Here is a 12,264-nt window from a genome sequence, read left to right as displayed (position 1 = left end):
CTAAATTGTCATTTTTCCCACTTTAGTACCTAAACTATTTTTTTTCACGAAATTGGTACCTCCATTAGTCTAACCATCAAGTTTATTAAAAAGAAGGTTTTGCCCACAAATTAGCACTTAAACGATACTCATTTTCTCAAGTTGTTACCTAAATTTTTTTGTCTCAAGTGGTACCTAATTATTCAAGGTAAATTAGCAATATATGCCATTTTTAGAAAATAATTAGACTTTTAGGTCGATTTTTTTATATTTAGGGAAATAAACCAATTTTAGAGAGAGAATCAGAAAATATGTCTAGCAAAATGACTTTTCAGCTAAAGTGGTAGAAAGTGCGTTCTAGAAAGTGCGTTCTACAGGGTGTGCTTTCAGCATCCCTGCTACCATCTCAATTAAAAACTTTTTCCCAATGGTAAAAAAGTCCAATGGCAAAATTTTTTCCAATGATTAAGAGCATCTAGTTTTTTTTTCTATATAAACCCAAACCATTTTCTTCCTTTTGTATTCCAATCCCATTCTCCTTGTTCTCTCAATTCATTTATTCTCTCAATTCTCTCAACTTTTTAGTTCTCAATTTTTCATTCAATTTCTCTCAAAATATTGTTATTTTAATTTTTTTTATTTTGTAATTTCTTTGTTTTTAATTAATTTTTCTAATGGCAATTCCATTTATTCGTTTGGATGACAAACACATTTCCGGCATCCAATTGCAAATGGTAAGAAAATATTATTAAAATTTTTAATCTTAATTAAGTTCATTATTAAGTTCTTAACATTATTAATTTTATAATTTTTTACTTTTATATAATCAAGCCAAAGATTGGATTTTATAGGCGTACATACACAATTTAACTACGAGGGAACCGCAAGTTATTGAACAACACTTATAAGAGGTGGGATTCTTGCACGTGTCTTATGTGATCGGAGGGACTAAATTGGATCCTGCAGTTATCAATACTTTGTTTTGGAAAGATGGAGATTCAAGATACACACGTTCCATCTTTCATGCATTGAGTGTACAATTGCACTTGAGAACTTAACTTTACAACTCAGTTTATCAGTGGATGAGACAGTCGTTACAGGGGCAATGGGCATAATTGGAACGTGCAAGTGACTTCATTATTCTTGAATTGAACTACTGGGATCATGACTTAGTTTTCACGACTTTCTCAGAGGAGAAGGCGAAAATGATTGTGAGTATTCCTTTACCTTTGACCCCTCAAATTGATAAGTTAATTTGGTCTGGATAGCATTTTGGAGTTTATTATGTGAGAACTGGCTATAAAGCTTTGGTTGAGCCATTAAATTTGGATATAATTGAGTTCAACACTTACAAACAGATTTGGAATTTAAATTTCTCACCAAAAGTTCGTATTTTACTACGGAAATTTGCTTGCAATTTTATTCATACACTACATAATTTACATTTTAGACAAATTTCATTTGAGAATCGATGCCCTCGTTGTCAAAATTATAGCGAATCTAATTTGCATGTTAGTCGTAACTATTATTTTGCGAAAAAGGTTTGGTTAAAATTAGAGGTTCAATTGCTTGATGATGTTGCGGATGCAAATTTTTTCGAGTGGTTATAGTGGCTTTTTGAACATGCAAACAGGAAAAGAAAAGAAGACATAACTATTACAATTTGGGCCTTTTGATTTATGCAAAATAAACTCATTTAGGAAAAGGAATTGCAAAGTGTTGATGAGGTTGTTACCTTCATTCGTGGATACAGGCAAGAGGATCTGGCCTCAATTTTAAAGCACCCAAACCCCTCAGCAATGGTTTGATGGGCCCTTCCATCTCTATCTTGGGTTAAGGTGAATGTTGGTATAGGTTACTCGATTCCAAACCGAAAAGTAGTATCAGATATCATTATCCGAGTTGAAATGAGTCAAATAATAGGTTATTCTTTTAGAATTCTTAACCTATTTAGCTTGATGTTTATGGTTGAAATAGTAACGATTTTTCATGGTCTCCAATTTGCTCAAGAAATAGGCTTTTTGCATGTTTTTTTGGAAATCAATTCAAGGGCTGTTATACTAAAATTACAGTCAAAAGAGGAGGACTATTCTTAAATTTGGTCGGTTACCTAAAATGTGAAAGCATTATCTCGAAGCTTCTCAACATGTCGTTTTAACTTCATCCCTAGAGGAGGAAACATTATCGCACATGCAATGGTAGCAGAGGGTTTGAAAAACACAAAGGATTGGTTCTGGGTTGAAGATACGCGTTTTAACCGAATCAGATAATCATTTGGTAAATTTTGTAATATTATTGATGAAAAGTCTACTTAAGCCCATAGATGAAATTCTTTAATTTGCAAATCATTACTTTTGTATCATCAGAAACAAAGTTTTCTAATTGCACCATATAAATGTATGATCAATGTACCATTGAGAAACCATTAACTTAATATTCATCTGATGTAGCTTAAGGTCAAAATATTCCACTAAAGCTATTATAACCCTTTCTCTAGTGGACTTTTTAATGACATTCATTCTTGAGGTTGTTGAGTTTGTTCTTCTAGAACAATTACCTCATCTTGAATAGAGAGTTGTTTAACATTGTCTTATTGAGGTTCTAGATTCACTTCTTAATCAATGATAGGTATGAGAGTCTAAACATCATCAAAAGTGATAGTAGGAACTGAGTTAGAATCCAATTCCTCCTCAAAAGCAATGTTTCTAACATTATTTCTCCCCCCAAACTCAACATCCTCAAAGAATGTTGCAATTCTTGTCTCAAAAATATTCCTAATTGTGGGATCATAAAATTCATAGCCCTTAGATTGCTCAGAATTTCCTTTAACCCTTAACTTTACAGACATCAAAAAAGTCATAAGTGATGTCATTTCAACCTTATCGTTTTTAGCAAAACGTTTCTCAATTTCATCAAGGAAACCTTGGCCTGAGTAATCTTTTCAGATTCTATGCCCTTAAAGGCTTCTAAAATGTTGTGCTTCATGATCATTAAACTCATGCAATTTGAACGATTCCATCTCTCAAAATCCCTTTTAACATAGGGGGTGCTTTCCGCAGTGAGAGGTGCGGGTAGTTCTTCCTTTAGTGCAAGGTCTATGTTCATATAGCCAAGCACTATAAGTAAGTGCCTTTTCCATTCATTGAAATTAGCCCCATTAAGTATGGGTAGAATTTATATTAGCAGATATTGTGGTAATAGAATATGAATTAGCTGAATATAGAACAAAAAATAAATAAAAATAAGCTCACATCAATATTCATAGTAAACAATAAATTCAGATAATGGCTAATCCCATCTCAAGATACCAAACACAACATTAATATCAAGTCTTTGGACAGTAATATTAACAATAAGCGGTACTCTTGTTGTAGCAATCAAACATTGACAATAAACTATGTCAAACAATGAATTAATCTTTGGACTAACTTATTGCTCACATAAAATACTTTATAATTGTCACACATTTATCACCACAGATGTCATTGTAATTCTGCCAAATATTAACTTACCTTTGGGTAAATTAATAAACGCATGAATCACAAAAACATATAATCATCTTAATATTTCAAATAAACTAATCTACACAAAAGAGGTCACTTTGGCGGCATTTTGTTTCAACTAATTTATTTAAAATATTAGACATCCTTAATTAAAAGCCAAAATCTGAATTTATTTGTTTCAAAATATTTACCTTAATTTCATCTTTCAATCAAATTAAAAGATAACAATAAATATATATATATTTATCCCAAAACAACATACAATGATGTTGGCAAATATAATAATAGTTGAATAAATCATAAACCATAAACAACTTCACATAAGACTTCAAATTTAAACCAAAATAATTTGAATAAAGGTAAACATCATCTTAAGATATCGGACATTCCATTAATATTTCATCTTTGGACAAAATATTAATTTGCAAGTGATATCTTGGTGTAGTAATCAAACATTGACAATAAGAGCATGTCGAATAATAAATCTTCCTTTGGGCCAATTTATTACTCACATGTAAAACCGAATAACCGTCACATGTTTATCACCATAGTTGCACATGTAATATTATTAACCTTCACTTGGGCCAATTAACATAACTTAAGTTACATGCACACAAACTTTTATATTTTAAAACAAAATAATTTATACAAAAAAAATCATCACTTTGGTGACTTTTTGCTTCAATTAAGTTATTTTAAAATATATATAAACATACCAATATTCAAATTTAAATTTTCCCAATAGTCAAATGTCAAAACTAATTTTTTTTTATTGCTTTATAGACTCTAAAATAACCCAAAATAAGTTTGTCTTAATAATGCAATAAAAAAAACCGAAAACCTTAATTTTTTTGACTACTTCCTCTTTTTTTTTTGTTCCAAAATCATATATCAAAATCAAACAGAAATAATGTAGTGGTTCAAAGCCAAATAATTAACAAACACATGTATTCATAATTTTGGCATGGATGAAAACACCAAAACAATTCACGCATATACATGTATTCATAATCAAATAGAAAAACTTACCCTGAATTTACCATGTAAATCCAAAGTTGTATTTATAATTAAACAGATATTCACATAAATACTTAAAAATATTTTCAAGCCAATAAATCTCAAAAAAAACAAAATCATAATAGTTGGCATATCCCACAATTCATACAATAAACCATATCATCATAATTTAACCAAATATTTGGAATCATAAGATGCTAGATCTTAAGATTATATATCCAAATTTAAAACCAAAATATTTAAATATGTATATAGTTGACATGAATTTGCACTAAAGCACCCATAAAATTGAATATATAACCATAACAAAATAAGAATAAAAAAAATTAACTTCAATGATATCCATCAAAACTTAATTTCACCAATTAAATTATAAAAGATATCTTATTGAATAATGGTTAAACGTCTGTTTACACAAACTATAATCATGCATTAATCCTCAAAATCATTGATATGCATATAATATATATACACACACAAATATAAAAATAATACTGGCTTGCCTTACATATTTTATCTAAACTCAAATTTATATCATAAAACTTCTTTATATGCAAAAATACTTAAAAAAAATCCATAACCACAAATTATAAGAAAAATCTCAAATTATATAAAAGCCTTTATATGGGCAACTACATATGAAAATTCATAGCCACCATATTTAAAATAATCCCAAATATTTTAATTTTAGTCAGATTCCATAAAGACTAAAACTTACCTAAAATAATTATAAAAGAAACCAAAAGTAATCATTCGTATATATGAATTGAATTCAATGGTGAATATAATTCATCATAAATAAAGATAAAGGATGATGATTCCATATATGTTCAACTACAAACAGAAAATTTAAAATAAATAGTGCGAAAAAATATATATTACCAACATTCATTTATTCGATTATCAAGTGAATTAACTTTCAAAACCAATTATATAACTCAATTGAAACTCTTCAATTGTAAAAAAGTTGTAAGATTGTAATTTTAAATTAATAATGACTTTAATCAAAAATTATAAAATAATTGTGTGAAAAGAAGATAAAGAAATCTCACAAATCAATTTTTATCAAATAAATAAATGAACATTCATCTTTCGAATAGCATATGCAAATATTAAACTAGATTATATTTATAAAATCATAAAACTTTATTTAAAGAATCAAAACCCAAAAATTTATCAGGAATCTCAAAGATTCAACATAATATATAATTAAAATATAAATCCATAAAATTTCATGAATCAATTATTCAAATGAAGAACCTAAATAAATTCTCAATGATTCGATATGACAAGGCTCTGATACCACTTGTTAGAATTTATAAAATAAATCTACAATATAACTTAATAAACCAGGATCTGTCATGTCAAATTATTAAGAACAAATCAAGAACAAAACCAGATGCGAAAGCGTACCTGAATCCATGGATTCATTGAAACTTTCTGGGATTTGGGAATTTGATCTTCCAAATTAGCACATAAGAAATTCAGAGAATATCTGCTCTCTCTTTCCTAATGATGGGATATTAGAAAAGATATCTTGTGTATAATTTGGGGACCATAACCCTAATATTTATAACCTTAACATATTAGTTCTAATCAAATTCTAATTAGCCCATCATTAATTAGAATTTGATAATTAGAATTTGATTAGAAGAGTATCTACACATATTTGACCTATACTTTATTTAATAATTAAAAGCCCAATAAAATTCTGACCAAATTAGATCACTTTTAATTTGGGCTAACCTATCATGATAGTAAATAATAACATGTAATTATCCTTATTATATATGTGATGTCCAAATTTTCTAACAGCAATGGCGGCAGAGGGTTTGAGAAGCACAAAGGACCAGTTCTGGGTATCTGGGTTCTATTCTTTGGATTGAGGATTTCATTTATTTATCAAAAGATAATCTCAATCTCCCTTCCTGACTCGCTTTCCATTGATGGATTTTAATTTTCAAGATGGGTTTGACCGTTTGGTCTCTTTCCTAGCTTGAAAGGGTTTTCTCGAAGAGTTTTAGTTTTCCTTTTAGTTCCTTTTGAGGATTATTTTCTTTCTTAATTATCATTTTTTATTAGTTGTTTCAGATGTATTTAATGAATACTTGTTCTCATACCCCAATTAAATCTCTTAATTTTAATTTAGGTAAATTATTTTGATCTTTTAATTTTACTTTTATTTTTACACATGTCATTGTTTTATTAATTACAAATATTTATTTACTAAACACAAATATATGGGATTAGAACTCTTTTAATCTACTAAAATTTTTTTTAAAAAAATTCTTAACAGCAAAAGAATTCATTTTTTTTAAAAAAAAATCGAATTCCCACATCTATTTTTTGAACAAAATATTTTAAAATTTGCAGAGACATTTTTCATCCAATAATCATATAGAAATAAAAAAAAGTTTTAAATATTGTTGGTTAATAACATATAAAGAGAGCAGACCTTTGTTGTTTTAAGCTTCTTTGTTGTTTTAATTTTAGAGAAACGAGTTTGAATGGAATGTTACAAATGTTACAACTTCTTTAGCATGCAATTATTGTAAAATATATTCTATTTTAAAAATAAAATTAAATAGTGGATTAATTAAAATAAATTCATCATAAAATCTTAAGAATGGAACTTTGATGGGGGGTATAATACAACATTGTAACATGGTTGGTTTATGAGATCCGTCCAGGCTGGTCTTGAGTATCACTCTTTCTAACACTACAATTAGAATAAGATCAGATCTGCTCCACCTCAACTCCCACATGACAGGATTCCTTTAGGACTCCATAAATCCTGGCACCCACTACACTCTAACTTAACCTATAATTACAACAAGTTTATGATCATTTACCTTATTCAGAGGTTTTTTTTTTCATCTCCTTAAAATAGATAATACTATAAATTCTTTTTTAAAAATTATAATAAGGGGTGAGATTGTAATTGAACTCATCTATTAAAAAATTGATAAATTAATTCTTATATATTTTGAAATCTACAAATTAATCTTTTTAATAAATTTTATCTGTTAAACGATAACATAGCACGTTAATTTAAATGGTTAATCATTAGTTTGACTTCTAGTTAAAATATAATTTTAATTTTTTAAAAAAATTCTTAACAATAATTCTAAAAAAATTAAAATTTATCCTTTTACAAATCTGGGCAAAAAAAATTAAAAATAAAACTTGCATTTTTAAAATCATGAAATCTTGAAAAAATTACAAATCTGGAAATATTAACAAAAAAAAAAACCATCGTATTGCTTCATCTTTTTCATTGTGGAACTGCTATTAGGGTTTTTTAATCATTTCATATTCTTTCACCTTCTCCTATAGCTAGTCTTTATAATCTACCACAGAAAAAAGTTGAAACCTTCTCTTCTTTAGGTTTTTTTACTTCACGAAATTCTCTTGGAAATCCAAATACGCAGTTTTAAGTCTTTAAACTTAAATCAAATTTGAAAATATTTACTGGGTCTTTTAGATTGGGGCCTCATTTTTGTTGAAAACAACATAAATCATTTCATTTATTTTAATTAATAATTTTCGTAATCCCCTCAATCCCATATATTTTGTTTTACAGCTTAGTTGGTAATAACTTTTTGACACTAACAACTGCAAATCAGAAAGCATCCATACTTATTTCTATATATTTGGTTTTCTTTCCCATTCAGCAATAAACTTGAAATCAAAGGCCAATGTCTTTGATTTGTCCAAAACACTTCAAACATTAAAAAAACGAAATTCTTACACAAAAACAACCATTCAATCTCTGTGTCAACATGCCATTAACCTATAGTTTTATAAGAAATAAATAAAAGATTTGGCAAAAAATAATTAGTTGTTGATTGCTCCACATCATTGATTAACAAATAAATTTTAATCATGCCATTTTTTTTAGTACATTTTAAAAAAAATAAAATATTATTTTAATTATAATCTAAAATTAAATTAATAATTAATTATTTAATAAATAAAATTAATAAAAAATTAATTTACATATTTTAAAATATATAAAATTTATTATTATTTTTTTAAATAAGGAGATGGAAATACATCCCACCCCTATAGATGATTCCCAGTACTTTTACCCAAGTGGTGGCGAAAATAAATTCACGTTTGACACCTAGGATAAAACAATTACTCGGTTTCACTTTTCGCGGTAAAACAACAACATTCGGCTTACTTCTAATTGCAACTTGTCCAACTCAATATCCACTTTTAACACTCTCCTCACCCACCCTAATATATCACACTCGCTATCTTACACTGTACGTTGTCCCTTACGTGGCCTGTCCTTTGGAGCGAGTACCTTTTACTTTTTAAGGTCCAGAGAGTTGAGAATAGTAGCTTCATAATTTCCACATAATAAAAAAGGCTCCTTTTCTCTCTCTCTTTCTCTTCTCTTGTCCCTTCAATCTACCAAAGAGGATTGCCTGTCTTTGGATCCTTCAAAATTAGAGTTGTATTTGACAAAACCAAAGAAGAAAAAAAATGGAGAGATTGCCTTCTGATATTTGTCTTAAGATTTTCTGTTTCTTGGATCATCAGAACCTTGCTTCTGCCCTACAAGGTTAGCCTACTAAATCAACCCACGATTTTATTTTTCTTTTTGGGGTTTAGATTGATTTTATCTCAAATTCAAGATGAGAGGTTTGCTTGATTTCCTGAATTGTGTATCAAGCGCCTAAATTTGTGGTTTTCTATTTTTCTGGGTTATGAAATTCAAATTAAAGCATTGGGAATTGGGGTTGTAAAGTTTGCAGGAAATGGAAATTGTTGGGTTCGGATAACAAGCTATGGTGTAACCTATTCAGAGAAAGATGGGGAGTGGATGAAGCTGCATTTTTTGCCCCTGAACCCTTAGAATCCACATCTTGGAAACATGTTTACGAGACACAAGACCGATGTGATCGGGTTGGATTGTAAGTTATAGTATAACCTTTAATCTAATCCATTTATGGGCATTCGCAATTAAAAATAAATGATGATATGTATGTGTGTTGGGGGTAGGGGGCTGAAGATAATCAAAGAAGGGGGAGATTACTTTCTTGTACATCAAGGTAAAATCCAACGCTACCTGGGTTCAAGGATTAAAAGGAAAGGGGTGAAAGAGTGTGAGTCCAGCACAACATCGAATCATGTGGAGGAACCCTGTCGAGGGATTCTGGATAAAATACTCTTCTTCTTGGGCGACCTTGAAGCTGCTTCTGCTGATGCCAAACGTGGTAGGCTGCTCTGACTCTCTCCCAACCTCATCCACACTTGTACTAGTTTTTCTCCTCTATGTACGTAATGTTATTATTACTCTTTTCTTTTAGTTAATCTATTGATGTTTAAACTCAAATTTAGCTATCTTAAATTAGTTTAAACTAGAGCACTTCAATCCTAAACCTGAACCAACCTATGACGCCAGGTTTACATAGGATCCATACATATTCAACTTATTTGCTGTTACTGTATTCAAACTCAATGTGCAGATGGGATTTCTGGTGTAAATTAAATATTATTGATGAGATCATTACTGGAAAAATGAACAGTACAATGTTGAATGCTCATACGAATCATGAAAACCACAGTGCAATAACCATAAAATTTTAGGTTAAATTGCAAATTTAATCACTTATGGATTGTTTCAAGCTATGTCTTAGTCACCAAAGTAAATTATGATATAATTACTAACATTGTGGAAACTTAATATAATCGCTGAGTTGTTAGCTGCTATTAACTAAGTAACAATGTGGCAAATTATATCATTATTTCAGATATAAAAAAATTAGGGAAATTTTCACAATTTCTTTTTTTTTTCTTTCTTTTTGAGCAGTCTAATCATTTTTTTTCTTTGATTTGGATACACATTAGATCTCTAAATTTGACACATTTTCTTAAATGGGTACTTATGGTAGTACTATGATATTGTCGAAAACCTTTTTAAGGTATTGTCTCTTGATTTGATGATAACAGAAAATATAGGTAAGAAATTGGTGTTAGCAAGCGAGTGTATTGGTTTTTCAAAATGTTTGCATCTGTGAGAGATTTAAGGGCAGGCAAGGTGTGGAGGCCTTATTCCAGAACACAATAGGGATGACAAAGTGGCTTAGCCTAATGCAAAAAAGCAGTGCAAATACATTTATAATAATCTTGTTTTTCCAAATAAAGGGATAGAATTATGGAGGCATAACCGGTAAGTTTTTTTTTTTTGTTTTAACATTTAATATGAAATAAGAGCAAGTTGAATTGCTAAAACCGAAAATTCTCTTTACCTGAAAATCCAGATTATGAATGTCTATAATTTTTTTGGTTAAGCCAAATGAAATACCTTCAACACTCACTTACCTATATACCATAAAATCTACATTAGAATGGTCGAAACATACTGAAATCTTAATTAAAATGTGATACTAATTAATACTGGGGCAATACGTACCACCTACCAAACAATTCTCATTTGCTTCATCCAACACCATCTCTCCACTGCATTTGTCCCTACTGCCCTCCGCTGTCATCGCGGAACTTATCTAACCACTATCTCAATGTAACCAAACCACCTGGAATTAGTATTAATTATTAAAGAACGATTATTATTTGGTGGCTTTGTAAAAAAAAAATAACTAATAATAAATTAATGTCTTGTAATAAGAAGACATAAGGGTTATCCGGTTTTTATAACTCCTTTCATTTTATATTAGAATATGATTTAATATTTGTTACAAAAGTTGTAATATTGTTTTTTAATTATAATTAGTTTATTTTTTTAATTCTTTAATGAAATTTCTATAGAAATATTTTTAAGTGATTTAACTCAAATAATTTTATATGTATTATAATATTTCTAAAAAATATGTTTTTTAAACTTAAAAATAATTCTAATTATTCAAAATTTTGAATTTTAAATAATTTAATTTTTAATATTTAAAAATCATAAATTTGTAAATGATGATTTTCAAATTTAAAATTTTGCAACCCAAATCTAAATCTAAATTTTAACTCTCAAGTGTTACTTAAAATTTTGAGGTAAGCTATTAGGATCATCACCCAACTTTTGAATTGGTTCTATTTTAATCATTCAATTTTTAAAATTTTTAATTTTATTATCAATGTTCAACTTTTAGTGGCCATAGTTAAATATTTAATGGAAAGTGGACAAGGGTATTTTATTGGGTTAATAACAACTTTAATCTTTTAATGTTTATACATTTTATCAATTTAATTTTAAATTTAAAAATTCAATAAATTTAACCTCCAATATTTACAAAATTTGTTATTTAATTTTAATTCCAAAACATTCAATAATTTTAGTCTTGAACATTTATAAAATTTATCAATTTAATTATAATTCTAAAAGTTAAAAAAAAAAGGGAAAAAATGTTTTTGGATAAAAAATGATAAATATGATTTTAAAAAATCCAAAATATTTTTAAAAATGCTTTGAAATTTCTCTTCTTCTAAGGTTTATGTTCTCATCTTATATCCCATCTTCATTCCTCTGCTTTGAAATCCCTTTAATTTTGTCCCTTTTCTTTTGAAAATCTATGATATTGATATGTGCTCTTCTTCTAGGGTTTATGTTCTCATTATATATCCTACACCCATCTCCCCTGCTTTGAAATTTGTTTAATTTTGGCGTTTTGTTATATCACAACCCAATTCCGAGTCCCTTTTCTTTCCTTTATTACTTTCTTTTCCAAATTGTATAAAGTTTCTTAATATAAATTCATTTTCTGATAAAAATTATTTAAAAGTGAATTTAATTCTAATTATAAAG

General features: G+C 28.4%; 1 protein-coding gene across 1 annotated transcript; it reads left to right on the top strand.

The window, feature by feature from the left end:
- The first annotated feature begins 8,777 nt into the window (after positions 1 to 8,777).
- Positions 8,778 to 9,998, top strand: LOC107950352 (uncharacterized). Its single transcript, XM_041108496.1, has 3 exons — positions 8,778 to 9,072; positions 9,259 to 9,424; positions 9,513 to 9,998. The coding sequence occupies exons 1-3, from the start codon at positions 8,994 to 8,996 to the stop codon at positions 9,739 to 9,741; spliced, it is 474 nt and encodes a 157-aa protein (XP_040964430.1). The 5' UTR covers positions 8,778 to 8,993; the 3' UTR covers positions 9,742 to 9,998.
- Positions 9,999 to 12,264: the final 2,266 nt, after the last annotated feature.

Source organism: Gossypium hirsutum, chromosome A03 (assembly GCF_007990345.1).
Source record: "Gossypium hirsutum isolate 1008001.06 chromosome A03, Gossypium_hirsutum_v2.1, whole genome shotgun sequence".
In the NCBI taxonomy this organism is placed as follows: Eukaryota; Viridiplantae; Streptophyta; class Magnoliopsida; order Malvales; family Malvaceae; genus Gossypium; species Gossypium hirsutum.
The sequence above is the reverse complement of the archived record's forward strand: the minus strand, read 5'-3'. Positions and strand labels throughout refer to the sequence as shown.